General features: G+C 34.2%; 1 protein-coding gene across 1 annotated transcript in view; it reads right to left on the minus strand.

Moving 5' to 3' along the window:
• Positions 1-532: 532 nt before the first annotated feature.
• Positions 533-17,303, minus strand: part of TMEM135 (transmembrane protein 135) — a 276,833-nt gene continuing 260,062 nt past the window's right edge. Inside the window, exons 8-14 of the mRNA XM_011984902.1 lie at positions 16,953-17,022; positions 13,272-13,439; positions 9,142-9,205; positions 8,091-8,167; positions 4,395-4,493; positions 3,246-3,313; positions 533-1,456 (exon numbers count right to left, since the gene is read on the minus strand). Coding sequence (XP_011840292.1) covers positions 1,324-1,456; positions 3,246-3,313; positions 4,395-4,493; positions 8,091-8,167; positions 9,142-9,205; positions 13,272-13,439; positions 16,953-17,022 — 679 coding nt within the window. The 3' untranslated portion in view covers positions 533-1,323. The remainder of the gene's footprint in view (positions 1,457-3,245; positions 3,314-4,394; positions 4,494-8,090; positions 8,168-9,141; positions 9,206-13,271; positions 13,440-16,952; positions 17,023-17,303) is intronic.

Genomic DNA, 17,303 nt, shown 5'->3' on the forward strand with positions numbered 1-17,303 from the left:
TGGGTTTTTATAGTGTTTTCAGGTGCAAAACATCCATTACATAAGTTAAACAGCTGAGAGGACACAAACTGCCAACTTGCCAAGACTACTTTGTTCCATAGGATTTTGATCCCTTCTAACACAACAATGGCATATAAACTGAGCTATGAAGAATTATGTCCATATAAATGAAAACAAACATAATAAACCTATAGGAAGTTTAAAAGTTTTGTTTTTGGCTGGGCGTGGTGGCTCAAGCCTATAATCCCAGCACTTTGGGAGGCTGAGACAGGCAGATCACGAGGTCAGGAGATCGAGACCATCCTGGCTAACAACGTGAAACTCCGTCTCTACTAAAAAATACAAAAAAAAAAAAAAAACTAGCCGGGCAAGGTGGCAGGCGACTGTAATCCCAGCTACATGGGAGGCTGAGGCAGGAGAATGATGTGAACCCGGGAGGCGGAGCTTGCAGTGAGCTGTGATCCGACCACTGCACTCCTGCCTGGACGACAGAGCAAGACCCCGTCTCAAAAAAAAAAAAAAAAAGTTTTGTTTTTAAATATTCAAGTGTAATACTTCTGTGAAAGATTAAAACATACATTTCAACTCTGTTGGATGTGTCCATTTCCATTTACCCCTAACCTGCCATTAGTACATAGGTTTGCTAGGCTGCCAAATATCCCAACTAACTGGTCATGAAGAGAGATGATGTTATTAGTTGAAAGAAAAGCATGGATACCACGACATTTATCCAAATGGTATGAGACCCATCTTTGCATCCCTGAAGTAAGAATGGCCACTTCAATTAAATTGCTCTACACGAAAGCAGCACTGTCCGTGGAGAGTTACTTCAAATCTATAACATTCCACTACTACAGATACCAATTCCAAACTTAAAAAAAAAATTCAGACCAAATCCATGTACCCGTGATCCTTTGTAAATCCTAAAACATAGAAATAATCCTAATTTTAATCAAGAATTATATTGGAATGAACTAAAGACATCTTTTAAAGTAATTTTAAGTGTACTCTTCTTTGCTATTACACTTCTACATAGATTATATAATATTGCTTATGGACATAATTTGATCAATAATATATAATAATGTCAATCACTACAGTGACCCAGAATCTTATTCTGGCTATGGAGGAAGCTTAATTATTAAGCAACGCCTTCCTAAAAAGCTTCTGAATTTCTGATTCATAAGAAAAACAACACAAATGAAAAGAGTATCTCTAACTGAAATAACACTGAAGTTCGAGCTTGGGCCCCCTCCTTTGTGTTCAACATAATTAACTCTTCAAAATGAAACATTTAGTCACATTAATAAATTACAGTCATCTTCAAGAAAACTCTGTGGGCAACTCTGGTGTTACAGTTGTGTATCTTGGATCCAACCTGGGGATGAAATCCTGAAAGTGTTTAGATGCACCAGTACCAAAAACATCAAGGACTTTTCGGTTCATGACAGCAAATCTGTAAAACAAAGAATACAGTAAACCAAGTATTAATATAGTTTATAAAATAATTCATTTTAGTTGACTTATCTTTTGTGGGATGGGAAAACAGAAAAGGCTAACGTGGCAAAGGATCTAAATTCAATGGCAGATTCAAGTCACATGAATGCTTTTCTTCGAGATACACTGTCTCATATTTTACTTAAAGAGATAATCCCCAGATCTGAAACCGCAGAGATTACAATCATTATTTCAAATCCTTCTAGAATTCTTTCCACTAGACTGTATCAAATAGAAAATTAGGTTCATTATTATTTTTATGATGAATAAATTCACAGGAAACTAAACAATAAATGAACTAACATTACCAATGAGGCAAAAGCATTAAATGTAACTCCTCTCATAATTCACATCTTAATGTCTCACAATCAAATGAAAACACATTCAAATGTGGAAATGTTTAATGACTAAAAGGCAAACAGCATACAGGTTTTCAAATGTCTAATAGACACAACACAGTAAAAACATACCCTAATGTTATCCATTACCTAACCTAAGATATGTAACATTTTTCAAATACACAAATTTAGCTAATGTACAGGATAGACCTTCTGGGTCTCTGTGCTTATTCACAAGCATTTCTTTATTTCCTTTCTGGAGAAAACAGCTGAATGAAATTAGTTTTGAATCACTGGCCAGCATTATTCTGACAGCCTATAAATGTGACTTTGAGTACTTTTCCAAAGTAAGTTCCCTTCCAAAATAATCAACTAGTAAAACTCATTAATGTGCAGAAAACTAAATGACAAAAAAATGATTACACAATAATAAATAAAGGATCTACAGCGACACGGGTAAGAGGGAAAGTTCTGAAGCCAGACTGCCTGATTTATGTTCTAACTCCTTCATTTACTAACTGAGTGACTCTGGCAAGCTATCTAACCCCTTTGTACATTTTGGCTTCCTCATATGTAAAACAGGGATAATAATAGTACCTAACTCATAGTTAGGATTTAAGGATTAAATGCATATTTATGTATACGTGTATATTGTATGTGTGCCTCTTAAAACCACACCTTGGACATTGTAAGCACTATACAAGAATTTGCTATTATTCTTAGTAATGATAGTAATATGTGCAATTTACCCAGTGCTACTATAAGCATCTTGATTTTCCTACAACCACACAATGTATGCATTATTGTTTCATTGTAGACAGAAAAAAACTTACGCGCATGAGGGTAAATAATTTTCCATAGTAACACAGCTGAAAGTAGCAGAGCTGGACTCAAATTTAGGTCTGCCTGACTCTAAAACCCATGCTCTTTCTATTAGGTCAAAATGCCTCCCAAAGAATTAGATTAAGATCAGGAGAGAAAACAAAACAAAGTAAAAATGATACGTAAGGTAGAGGAAAGTATATTTACAACAAGAAGCAATGCAATATGACTATTTCCTAAATGGAAATCAGTTAATTAAGTAGAGATGATCTTTAATGAATCTGCTTAATATTTTTAATAAAAAAGAAATGTCCAATGATTCAAACAGTCAGACTTAAGTATTTATGTAGCAATTAATCAGTAGTTAGCAAATCAACATGATATTAATCTAGACCACTTAAAACATCTACATTATACAGGGAAAAGAATGGTGAGAATAATGATCACTCAAAAAACGCCCCATGTTATTCTTAGTAAGTTGCTCATATTTTATTTATATATAAATACCTACTTTACCACTGAAAGAATATTCCCTCAAAAAGATAAAACCACTAATAATATTTTTAAGAAAACTGCTTAGTCACTTACTTGCCCTTGGTGAGTCTTAAAAGGAACTTCCAGTAAGATGGTCTCAAAGTCTGAACTTCCATGACAGCCTAAGATTATTAAATTTGAGAATTCTTTTAGTAAGTATAAATGAAAACTGAAAGTGATGAAATACACAAAGGTGTATTGATGTTTAAGTTGGTAACTATCAAGAATCTTTGTAAATATGCCTTCAAATAAAAATGTTGCTTTTGGCCGGGCGCGGTGGCTTACACCTGTAATCTCAGCACTTGCAGAGGCTGAGGCAGGCGAATCACCTGAGGTCAGGAGTTCGAGACAAGCCTGACCAACATGGAAAAACCCCGTCTCTACTGAAAATACAAAAATTAGCCAGGCGTGGTGGTGCATGCCTTTAATCCCAGCTACTTGGGAGGCTGAGGCAGGAGAATCACTTGGACGCAGGAGGCGGAGGTTGCAGTGAGCTGAGATTGCGCCACTGCACTCCAGCCTGGACAAGAGCAAAACTCCACCTCAAAAAAAAAAAAAAGTTGCTTTTGAAGTAATAATTAAGTGAATAGTCATTATCAGGAAGGATTTGCTGAGATATTGATACTTCATTAGTTTTAATGAGTTTTTCAACCTGGCAGCATTTTGTGAGAAAGAGCAAATAAAAGTTTTCCCAAAAATTTTAAAACAGCCCTAACACCATTAATGTCAATAATAATGGTTACAGAATTTAGAGATTGAACAATGCTTATATGAAACTAGTTCTTCCTCATCCTCATTCTGAATATTGGAGAAATGTAATTATTTATATTTATGCCTATGCCTATTACCAGCATATACCTATTATCCTTTTTTTTTCTAATCAAAGGGAAGGATAATTAAATTGGGGCATTCTTCCCAAGGTACTGGAATAATAATTTACTTATAAATTGTAGTCTATTAAAACCTAAAAATTGGTGTACTCATAGAAAGGACCTAGCCCATTAAGTTAACATGTTTAAAGATCAGAAGCCTGTAAGCTATCTTGCTGAAAAAAAACAAAAACAAAAACAAAAACAAAAAAAAGAAGCTTAAAATGTAATACTGTAAATAGAAATGTTCCCAGAGTTTGTTTTTCTCCCATTTGATTAATGTACATTAGAAACAGGAATCATTCAATTTCTCATTTCAAGAAGCTATACTTACTGCCTGGAAGCAAATTGCTGTAGAGATGGAATAGATGATAGTATCTGCATGAGGAAAATAGGGAAGCTTCCCTGCTTCAATGCCTTTGAAATACATTGTCTGCAAAACAAGCATAAGACAACAGTTATAAAGAAAAAACCTCAGCATTAAAAACATAGTTGAGCATTGTGCTCCCTGCCTACAACTATGTTTTCTACCTTTCTGAATCCTAATACTCCCTTCAGAGCTCAAACCATGTCACATTTTTCATAATGATGTTAAGGGTCAGCCCTTCCCTTTCCCTCACTGTTTTGCTCCAAATCCCAGCTTCAAGCAGTAATACTTTTCTGTAAATTCAGTAACATTTTATTTCTGCTTTTTAAATGATATTTACTCTTCAATGCTTTCTGTACAGTGCTCATGTGCTCTCCTCCCTGATAGAGCTGTTCATCCTTCATTAATTTATTCAGCAAACATTTAACGGTATCTACATGTTGGGCACTGTTCTTCACAAAATAAAGAATATAAACAGGATGAGAACTCAAAAGAAGTCACTGACAGGTGGCAACAACCTCCTCTTCTTCAACTTTGCATGATCTTCAATACCTACCCCAGACTATGGCATTAAAACACTTGCTAAGTAAATCGGACTCTTTTAAAATTATATCCCAACTGAATTGCCATAAAAAGAATCCTCAAGATCTATATAAGCTACCGTAACCAAAGAGCAAAGCAACAAAGGAAATGATAAGGTGAATACTTTACATACAAATCAACCCAAAAGTATATACTGAGGATTAAATGTACATAATATGTGTAAGAGACTGGGATATATGAGAATTGTAAGATATATACCAAGTTATAATCTACTTTGGAAACAAGATAAATAAATATACATTGGCCATTATTTTGAAAAAAAATGTAACAGTATATTGCAAGATACAGATATATTGTGCTGTATTCATGTTGAAGAAAATTTAATTCAGATGTGGTAGAACTGCATCACACAAATGTTAAGTGAAACAGCTATTTCCCAATAGATAGAATAACTGTGTTTCTAATTATTTATAATAAAATTCATTTAATAAACCAGATTCTAAGTTAATGAAGGATAGAAACCATATCCTATACTTCTATACTCTTTCCAGTATGTAGCACAGTAATGAGAACATAATATATACTAAATAAAAATATGCACTTGACTCAGAGGTTCCTAGAAAACAATGGTCTATACAGTTGATTTTTATATCATTTTCACTGTACAGTAATAGAGCATTTTAACATAAAATTAACTTCAATCATAGAAAAATGATTGTCTATTACAACAGAGCAACAAATTCCACAAAAGGACATAGCAAGCTTAAATTTCTAATCTCCTTAATTTTTTTTTTAAAAAGTCTCCACCAGCACAGTTTATATGCCAGTTTCTTTTGCCAGGATCAGATATGGCCTGATGACACAAGAAAGGGAGAGATACCATTGCTTGCCTTAAAAAACTCTGGCCACTTCGCTGTAAAACCCCTTTAATAAACTAGATCTCAATATTGGTTTCCTCTTGTGTTAAAGAATATATTTTTGCCACCTAAGGATTATTTTCTTTCTCTCAGTTCCCTTTTCCTCTCCATTAGCAAGTCTTGTCAACTCTACTCCTAAACATACACCAAACCTGTGTAGTTCTCTCCATCTCTGCTGCTACCATCGTGGTGCAAGGCACCATCTCCTGACAGAGACTAACTGTTCTCTCAGCTTCGGTCCTGCCTCCCTCTACATAGTAGCCAGAATGTTCTTCTTAAAATGTGAATTAAATACTGTCATTTCCATGCTTAAAACTCTTCAGTGGTTTCCAGCGCACTGAGAAAAAAAAATAAATTATTTACCCCAGCTTTTAAAATCCTACATGATCTGGCTCCTGCCTGTCCTCCTGATTTCATGATGTATATATTCTCTCAATCTCTCTCTCTCTCTCTCTCTCTCTCTCTCTCTCTCTCTCACACACACACACACACACACACACACACACACAAGCACATATTTGGGTAAAGCAAGTAATTAAACAAGTTAAATAAAATCTATACTCTTAACTTTGAATTAGAAATATCAATATGCTCCAAATGTATTTTCTGTCTCTAAGAAGAAAGGGGAGGGAGATTCTCTAGCTCCATTCACTGCGAAAGCCAAGAATCAGTAACTAGCCTGGGAGCAAATAACCTCTAGTACCCGGACTGAAATCTTTAAATACCATTTCCCACTAAAACAAACTAGGAGCCATTACAGAGAAGACTGATTCTATGTCTGAGGCAGAAAATGTCCCAGATGAGCCTGGAATATATTGTCTTACAGCAAGAAAGCTATCAAAGATAATGGTGTTATGTTACAACAAACAGGAGTCAACTTAAGGAAGCTCTCATGGCCAAATATGGGAACAATTTGAGCATAATGATTGCAATGGGTTAAAATAAATCATATATGTTAAACTCCAAATCTTCATAATGATACTTTAAAAACAAAGACTCACTGGTCAACTTTGCAGGATGCTAACGTACTAACTCATTCTAAACACTGGTAATTAAAAATGAAGTAATCAAGCATTTTATTTTGACTTCCCAGAACAACATATTTCAGAGTAACCAGTTGAAAATGAAAAATGCTTTTAGAACAATTTCAGCTAATAAACACAGAATGAACAAACAATAATAGTATTTTTCATCATTTTACAACCCTTAATGAAATAATAAATCCCAGTGATTATTAACAGCTGGTAAAACCACTAGCTAAAAGGCTACTGGGGAACCTTATGTTGGCTCTATCAACACCTAAGCCCACTGATCAATCTTAGCATTACAATAAGAGAGACAACCAGACATTTTTGTGCCTCGTCATGCAACTGAAAGTTCACATACACAGTAAATATGAAGTATGTCTGTTACCGCCTATAAAAATTTAAACCTGAATTTGCTTAGGCCTCAAGATCTAACAATTTTTAAAATTCATGAGTTAAACATGTTAACAACAGTGAGGATGCAATCAGCAAAATTCAGAATTTGGGAAATTCCCTGAACTAATGACCTACATCTTCAACAAATAAATGTCAAGGAAGGAGGAGAAGGAGGAAGAAAAGCTGTAGCAGCAGTAGTAGGGGGGTAACTATTATAAACTAAAAGAAACTTTGTTTGGAACTTGATTAAAATAAAATGATTGTAAAAAGATATTTATAAGATAGTCAGTGAAGACATAAACTCTAATTGGATATATTATATTACTATGGAATTACTGGGAGGGTTTTAATGTATGATAATGATACTGAGGTATTGTTGATTTGTTTGTTTTGAAGAAGCCTTTAGCCTTTATTCTTTAAGGAGTCTTTACTCTGAGATTTTTTTAAGGATGAAATGATATAATGTATGGGATTTGCTTTAAAACAATTGGGTACCTGTGGGGTTGAGGAGTGTAGATGAAAGGAGACTGGGCAAATGCTGGTAACTGTTGAAGCTGCATGATGGGTGCATGAAGGTTAATTACACTACTCTTTCTATAATTAATGTATATTTGAAAATAACACACACATACACAGAAAAACACAGGGGAATCAACTTTGCAAATACTTTTAGAGGATTAAAATTTACTTTTGCCATTGGGATATATATTTGCTGTTAAAACAGTCAGCAGCTAAAAGCTTTATATTCTTTGGAACTTTTCATGCATAAAAATTTTGCTTACCTCTACCAATTTGGATGCTAAGTACATGGAAATTGTTGTGCTTTTATAAAACATCATTGATATACCTGCCAAAAATCCTGAAACAAGAAATAAGAAATAACTGATAAGATCGCAAAGTGTTTATTTAGCATTACGTCATCAGAAATGTAAATTCAGTTACACAGAATCAGCACTACCTCTGTTACAACACAATCAAGGACAGTAATACACCAGATGACATTAAAATGGGGTGAGTTATTATTGCATATTTTTTTATTTAAAAATTGATATTCAGAGTTAGAAATAAACAGTTCTGATTTATGTATAACAAAAAGCTTTACATTTCTATTTTAACTTTAAAGAGGAGTGGTCTTGCCAAATACAATTTTAAAAAAATAATTTTTCAAGGCCTTTTGGTATCATTTTGATTTTAAGTGGAAATATTTATTCATATATTCTTCTAATATTAAATAGTTCAAATAATTTTTAGTGCTATCAATACTTCTCTCCACAGCACTGCTTTCATTCATTCTATAAATGGAAAACCAAGGCCAGGGGAAGAGAGGAGTTGTTGAATACTAATAACTAAGATTATTCCTAATAAATACCTGATAAATTATCTATTTAATTTAATAATATATTACACTTATGGAAAATAATATTTAGATTTTTTAATAAAATGATTAAGGTCCTTTAAAAAGTTATTATGAAAATATATGCCATTTTCTCATGGTAAAAATAGAATTTTCAATGAAATCTACTTGAACTTCCATTAATCACTTATATGGTAACTATAAGGCTTTACGTTCTTTTGTGACACATTCGTTAGGATTTATGGCCTATAACAGGACAGATACCCAAGTCATTACACTGTCAACTCAAAACATCAGATGGCAACAGTGCCTTAATATGTTAAACATCACAAAGTATTTGGACAAGTGCCTCAACTGGGATTCTATTACAATAGAGAAACGAAGATACATAGAAATTGGATGAATTGGATGGTATTTCTAATTCATTCCTACCACTGATTAATACAATAATAACTATTCATTTTTTATTATTGCTTTACCAGCTATAATAGCATGTAGTTCATCATCTAAGTTTCTGATCCAGCGCAGGAAGCAACTAGTACCCTAGTTAAGGAGAAAATACAATGACTATAGTTATTTCATTTCTAGAAACAAAAGCATAAAACAAAAACAACTATAACGAATCAATTCATCAGATTACCTTGTAGTTCAATTAGTGATCTGATCTAAATCAACCTGAATATGTGATTGGAAAAATTATGAAAAATAATATTTTATAAAGTTATTACTCTGGATAGACTCTATTAAGAAATTACACATAATATTTTTATTGCACTGATTTTTCAAAATAAATCCATAAATTCCACTTTTGCCTAGCTATCGAATGCTGAGAAAAGCATCATTCCCATTTTAACAAGAACAAAATGCTGGTTAAACAAGTCTGTCAGGCCACAATTCTATACCCAGAGAAAATATTTCTCAAAACTGAAGATGAAACAAATATTTTTTCCGGACAAATAAAAGCTGAGAAAATCCATGACCAGCAGATCTGAGCTCACACAAATGTTAAAGATAGAAGGAATATGACACGAGACAAAAATTTAGAACTATGAAAAGAAATGCAGAGTTCTGGAAATAGAAAAGTGAAGGTAAATTTAGAAGACATATTTTTCTTATATTTACTTGCACAAAAAGTTAATTAACTATCTAAAATAGGAGTCAGCAAACTATGGCTCACTAGCCAAATCTGGCCTGCCACTTGTTTTTATATGGCTCAGGAGCTAATAATCATTTTTATAGTCCTAAATAAATGAAAAATAAAAGAATGACAACATTTTACGATGTGAAAATTATACAAAGTTCTAATTATAGTGTGATAAAGTTTTACTGAAACAGCCACACTCATTCATTTATATATTGTCTATAGCTGCTTTCACACTGTAACAGCAGAGGTGGGTAGTTATGACAGAGACCATATGGTCACAAAGCCTAAAATAGTCATGATCTGGCTCTTCACAGAAAAAGTGTGCTGACCCCTGATCTAAAACAAAAATAGTACCAACACATTGTGGAGTGTATAACACATAAAAATAAATGATAAATGTTAAATTCTGTAACAAAGGATGGGAAGGAGAAATTCAAAGTACAGTGTTGTAAGGTCTGACACTGTATGTGAAGTAGTATAACATTACTTGAAGACTGGCTGATACATTAAAAATGTGTATTATAAAATGTTAAGGCAGCCACTAAATGAAAGCAAGCACAAATAATAAGGCAATCATGAAGATTGAATAGAGCCATAGTAAAATACACAATCAATCCAGAAGGCCGAAAAAGAAAAAAAAAAAAAAAAGAAGAAAAAAAGGAGCAAACACAAAACAACATGAAAGTAGGTTTAAACTCAATCACATCATAAACTATATATGTTTACATATAATACATTATATGTAAACAGTACAAACATGTCAATTAGAAGACAGAGATGATCAGATTCTATAAGAAAGGGCCAACTCTCTCCAGCCTAAAAGAAACTAGTTTTTCAAATGAAGACGGAAAAATTAAAGTGAAAGAATGGAAACATTATTACATCAAACGATAATTTTAAAAAGTTGAAGTAGTTATATTAATATTAAATGTAGACTATAAAACAATGAATATTACCAGAGATAAAGAAGAACCTTACCAAATTTTTTAAAAAGGGTCAGTTCACCAAGAAACAGAAAAAACAAGGTTTATTTGCCTGCCCTACTCTCAACATTCTTACAAAGATACTATAGCATGGGCAATTTGTTTTTGAAAAATCACATACAGTTTTTGAACACACCACATGAATATTTTCTGAAATTTTCTGACCCAGTTGTATTTTTGTTAGTTTAATACCATTTGTTCGTATTACCTAAGCAAATAAATAGTAACAGAAATGAAAAATAAAAAAGCAAAACGAAACACACTCTGAGATATGCTAGATGGTAGGGAATAACCAACCTGGGGCTAAAAATGTTGGAGATAATCCACATGTAAATAGTTAAGAGTTTACGTTAAGAATAAATACAAATGCTGTAACGTGAGAAATTTTTTTTAAATGTGAATATAAACATGCAATTACCAATAATCTGTCCTTAACTCTTGTATATTCAAATACATTAGTAATGCTTCCTAGTCAAATCATATTGAAAATGTTTTTAACATTAGTAATATTTCATAACAAGTGATCCATTATCTATAGTTAATTATTCCTCCTTTCCTTTTCAAAATATTTTATCCATACCTATCTTGTATGTGTAAATTTTTACAGAAAATGACACTGACCATGTTACCCTAAATAATTCTAGAATTCAGTTTTCCCATCATTAATTTTATTTGAGTTTAACAACAAAAAGTGTGTATATGTGCATGTATATATATACACACATATATATACCCACAGAATATATATCCTTCTTTCAATATATTTATTAAAATACACATTAACACTTATTCAAAGAAATAAAATATGAATGAAATATATATATATATATTTTTTGTAGACAGAGGGAAGGTAGACAAATCCCATCTACGAAAATGCACACTCCTTTAATGTCCTTAATTCATTAGTCAGACATATTGGAATGCCTGCTGCATGTTCCTGCAAAATGAGCCACAATCCCTGTGCTCAAAAGATGTATCTTTTTTTTTTTGAGACAGAGTCTCGCTCTGTCACCCAGGCTGGAGTGCAGTCGCACGATCTCGGCTCACTGCAAGCTCCACTTCCCGGGTTCATGCCATTCTCCTGCCTCAGCCTCCCCAGCAGCTGGGACTACAGGTGCCCACTACCACACCCGGCTAATTTTTTTTGTATTTTTATTAGAGATGGGGTTTCACCATGTTAGCCAGGATGGTCTCGATCTCCTGACCTCATGATCCACCCACCTCGGCCTCCCAAAGTGCTGGGATTACAGGCGTGAGCCACCGCGCCCGGCCACACATATCTTTTATAGAGTAAAATTACGGCAAAAGTGAGCAATTTGTGATTGTAGATTAAAAAAAAAACAACAAATCAATTTTTTTCACAGTCATACAGGCTGGGAGTTCAAAGATCAAGGTATGCTCAAGGTTCGCTCCTCCTGAGGCCTCTCTTCATGGCTAGCAGATGGCCACCTTCTCCCTGTGTCCTCGTGTGGTCATTCCTCTGTGTGTGTACATGTTCTAATCTCTCTTTTTTTTTTTAATTGCAACTTTTTTTTCTTTTTTAGACTCGGGGGATACACGTGCAGGTTTGTTATGGGGTATAAAGTGTGGTGCTGAGATTTGGGGTATGATTGATCCTGATACCCAGGCACTAGTTTTCCAACTCTTGCCCTGCTCCCTCCCTCCCTCCCTCCTCTAGAAGCCCCCAGTGACTTCTGTTGTTATCTTTATGTCCATGTGTTAGGTCAACATTAATTAACACACTTTACCATTTAGAGACTATATTCAGATTAAGGATCTTTTAAGTGTTTTATAAAATATGATTTACATACTAGTGACTCCATTATGCAAAAGGCCATCACTTAAAGTTGCAGAGTACTAGGTTAAGAATGATCTCTACATATATGTTTAGGTGTAGGCTTATATATGTGCGGGCACTTTTATAGGAACATACAGAATGGGGTGGAAGACTGTGAACTCTGGTTATCTGAGACAGTGTAGTAGCAACTGGGAGTGGGTGGAAGAAGGAACATAAGTCATTGCTTATATAAGTTACAATAGAAAATCCCCACCGATTCTATCAAGTGTTTATTTCAGCTAGAAAGATCTGAAATACATTTAAACTAATAACCAGGCAGTAAATATGATTTAAAAAAACAAATAAACCAGGCATATTAATATCATTTTTGATGCTGGAAATATCCAAAAAATTCATATTTTCTGAGTGTCTATGTACTGAAAAAGAAAATGAATCTGACAATGTTTAATACCACATCTAAATGCAAACATGTCTACACATTCAAGTATATTAAATAATATTTTAAAAGAAGAAATTTCTGCACCCTCACTTCCCAATACATTGTATAGATCTGGTTATGTTCAAGGTATCTATGGATATTCCAGAAAGAAGCATTAAAAAATAAGTGAACTAAGGCCATCTCTCATTCTAACAATAGCAATGTTATTTATTTCCCATTTTTCTTTCCTCTTCTAAAAGCCTTACCTTGTATATACTAACAAAAGAGCCAAGAAAAGCTCCAAGCTGGAAGTTTTCTTTATTGTAGAAGAGAGAAAGTAGCCGAGATGGCTGTGTAAATAGATGCCTAAATGCAGAGGGGATTCGGAGGCAGCACTGGATCAAGTACCCCACGCTAAACATTCTGATGAAACCCTAGAGGAAATTTGGAGGAAAATCTGATTTACAAACAAATTTTGAAGTTTTTCATAGAATATGAATTTTACCATCTCAAAATAGAAACAAGACAAAAAAAATTTAATCTAAGTTTATAGCACAGCAACTTTCAAAATAAAGCCTTAAAACCTCAAACAATAATTTTAAAATAATTACCTTAAAAATAAGAGTGAAGTCTTGGAATGAGTTTACTTTCTTTGATTTACAAAGACTTAAAAAGTCTCACAAGCACTGGCCAAGCTTGCCTATGTACCAGAATTCCATTTCTTGACATTTTGTTGACAATAACCAGGATTTTAAATTCCTAAACCACAAATGAGTTTTACATACAAAAGCACTAAAATTCCAAAAACTACTTAATAAAACCAAATGCTCTTGAAAAATGTTAACAGAAAACTGCTCTTAATGATTAGCACGAGTAGGGATTATTTTCATAGAAAAATATTTTCATTATTTGTTCAGACCTTTGGTGCTAATTTTTAAAATGGTCAGGTAAGAAGAACTTCCAGGGGGCACGGAGTGCATAATTATATCTAGGTTTTCATTCATGTGCTCCACTATGTCGGGCTAAAACATCCCTAGGGAGGAGTAGCTTTAAGGTATATCAAACTAAATTTGAAAAAGCAAACCTACTACAAATTTACTGGTAACATTTCTCTATATTTCCTTCAACTGTCCATAATGCAAAAGAGATCTGGAGAGGATGACTATTATTGGTCAATTTCATTTCCGTATTTACGAAGATGAATTTTAGATGTCTGAGAGACTATAAGTAATTAATATTAAACTGAAAAATTTCAATTAGCACAAAACATTAACAAAAAGAATAGTATTTTCTATACAGTTCAACCAATACATTGTTAATACCAGTGTCCCATCCTCCTCCTCTCTAACTCCGACTGGAATGGGAAAATATTTACACTCTTAGCAGTGTATGCCCAAAAGTCAGGTTTGTATTTTCTGGACTACAGCTTTCTTTTCTAGAAAAAGAATTAATTACTATGAGGAAACACTGGTTAATTTACCTGAAACTACCTAATACCTTATTAAAACACAAAATCAAATTGTCCAATCAATTACTGTGAATTCTCAAGCATCTGCTTAACTGAAATTGCCTAGTATTTGTTAAATGAATGAAATGGTCACACTTCTATCTTGCCACTGATAACCTTATAATGATAATCTAAGGATTTAGGGATTATAATTACATTACAATCTTTTTCATACTATTTTCAAGAGAACTATTCATCCACCCATTAATGTACTTAGAAAATATTTGCTGAATGCCTGTTATGTGCCAAACATTACACCAGATGCTGGGGATAACAGTGACGAGGAGGACAGAGTTCTTGCCTTCGTGGAGCTTTCATGTTCATTAGTGGAAAAGAAAATAACTAAGTAAACAAATAAAAAAGATTATAATAAATGTTATGAAGGAAGTAATCAGGACACTAGGATAGACATTAACAGGGCAATCTATATTAGATTAAATGTTAAAGGCAGACATGTAAATGATGTGATATTTAAATAGAACCAAAAGAGAAGAAGTTAGCATGAGAAAAACGTTTCAGACAGCTCAGACAGAAAATATAAAGCCAATTAAGAGGCTGGTAGGTGTAAGGAACCAAGAAAAAGTTAGTGTGAATGGAGTACAGAATGTTGAGGACAATATAATTAATATGAGGATTTACTCAGGGATGTGATTTAACATATGGTGTAATTAAGTTTTTGAAATAATGAGGTTCATTGTCAAAAAATTTCGCTACCATGTTTATGGCTTAAATTCCTTACCCACAGGTCTCCAAATAGTTTTACATTCATGGATATAATACAGTATTCCAATTTATACATAAATTGCCAAGTTTACAGTACTGGTACACATTTGAAAGAATCACTAGTTTTTTATTGCTTGGAAATTCTCACTAACTTTCTCATACAATTTTTTTTAATATTACCTCCCCCACTCCAAATTTCTCAAATACCTCTGATTTAATCCAAATACTTCTCTTAGATCCCCATCTAATGCTTTCCTTTGAACTACAATCATGTTCAGTTGGAAGGAATAATAAATCCAGGTACCAGCTGACTTGGACTGCCAGCAATGTTACTTTTTTTTTTTTTGGCCACTTTAAACTGAAGCAGGAAATCAAATTTGGAAAGAGTGTCAGAAAGTATTGTACAACCGAGGAACAAAACTAAACAAAACCCTACTGTTTTATCCTTGGTTACTCTGGGGAATTGTGAAGCTAAGTGTGGGCTGGGCAAATGGTACCGTCAACACTGGGTCACAGATGTTTACCTTCATGAGCACTAATGTGGGACAGTTCCTCCTTTCTAGAGTAACCATAAAGGGGCTGTCTTTTGGGGTGCTGCACAACTCTGCTCTTCTCATCATCAACTGAGTAGAGACTAAAATTGCAAGAAGAACATAAACTTTCTACAGCATTGGAACTGTTAGAGCACCATTCAAAACTAAGGAACTTGGCTGGGCACGGTGGCTCACACCTGTAATCCTAGTGTTGTGAGGTCAAGGCAGGCAGATCACCTAAGGTCAGGAGTTCAAGACCAGCCTGGCTAAAATGGTGAAATCCCGCCTCTACTAAAACACAAAAATCAGCCAGGCATGATGATGGGTGCCTGTAATCATCCCAGCTACTCGGGAGGCTGAGGTGGGAAAATTGCTTGAACCCAGGAGACGGTGGTTGCAGTGAGCCAAGATCGCACCACTGCACTCCAGCCTGGGTGGCTGAGCGAGACTCCATCTTAAAAAAAAAAAAAAAAACTAAAGAACTTGCAGCAGGTGGTGTCACCTGTGCCATGCTGACTGCAAAGAAAATAACTTTCTTCCCAGAAGTGGTGGTGATGGGGGAAGGGAGGAGGGACAACACAACGGCAGGGGAGGAGGGAGAGACATGCTAGTACACAAGTCCACTAGGGAGTCAGGAAATTATGCCAGGCATAGTTAGCTCTCTTAATGTAGAGCAACTGTGGACATGCTCCAGTTACCTCAATGGCTTAAAAAAAAAAAAAAAAGTAATAGTTTTACAAGTCCAAAATTAAATGCCATTGTACCAGACTGGACACAGTGCATACAGTGCATGTGTGTGAGTGCTGATCCAGCTAGCACACAGCACAGTCTGGGAGTCTTGTTCTAGGATGTAGTTCTAATGAGGATACATTACAAAGTACAAATTTTAATGACTTTATGTTTCCTTGTTGTTATCCCATCTTATCTCCTATGTCGTAAGTTTTAAGTAAGCCAATTTTTAAATAAGCTAATTTTTAAATTATTTAAGGATCTGGTAAGTGAATACTGAAAGCTAAACTGTCACCTATTGTCATAAATTTCTCATCTCTTGAAGTCAGATTCAAAGAATGATAGCAGTTATTAATGTCAACTTTTCCATTTACTTTTAAATTATTTCTAAATAAGTAAGTTATTTCTATACCCATTCCCTATTGTTAATAAAGTACATACTTTCATATACTTACTTTAATGCAATAAGAGATGCAATTATCTTCATAATGTTTGCAACATCTATGCCTTGGTCCATGTTTGCATCTGAAAGTGAACCCAAAAAAATTAAACTAATTATAATTAGAGTGTGTATATCCATGTGTTTGTATATGTTTGTGGATCTGTTTAAAACTTTCTAACCAAGAAAAAGGAAAAAGAGAAGAAAACATCACTCACTTCTTTTTTTTTGGGGGGGGACAAAGTCTCGTTCTTGTCCCCCAGGTTGGAGTGCAATGGTGCAATCTCAGCTCACTGCAACCTCTGCCTCCCAGGTTCATGACATTCTCCTGCCTCAGCCTCCCAAGTAGCTGGGATTACAGGCACCC

This window comes from Mandrillus leucophaeus, unplaced genomic scaffold (genome assembly GCF_000951045.1).
Source record: "Mandrillus leucophaeus isolate KB7577 unplaced genomic scaffold, Mleu.le_1.0 Scaffold276, whole genome shotgun sequence".
Lineage (NCBI taxonomy): Eukaryota > Metazoa > Chordata > Mammalia > Primates > Cercopithecidae > Mandrillus > Mandrillus leucophaeus.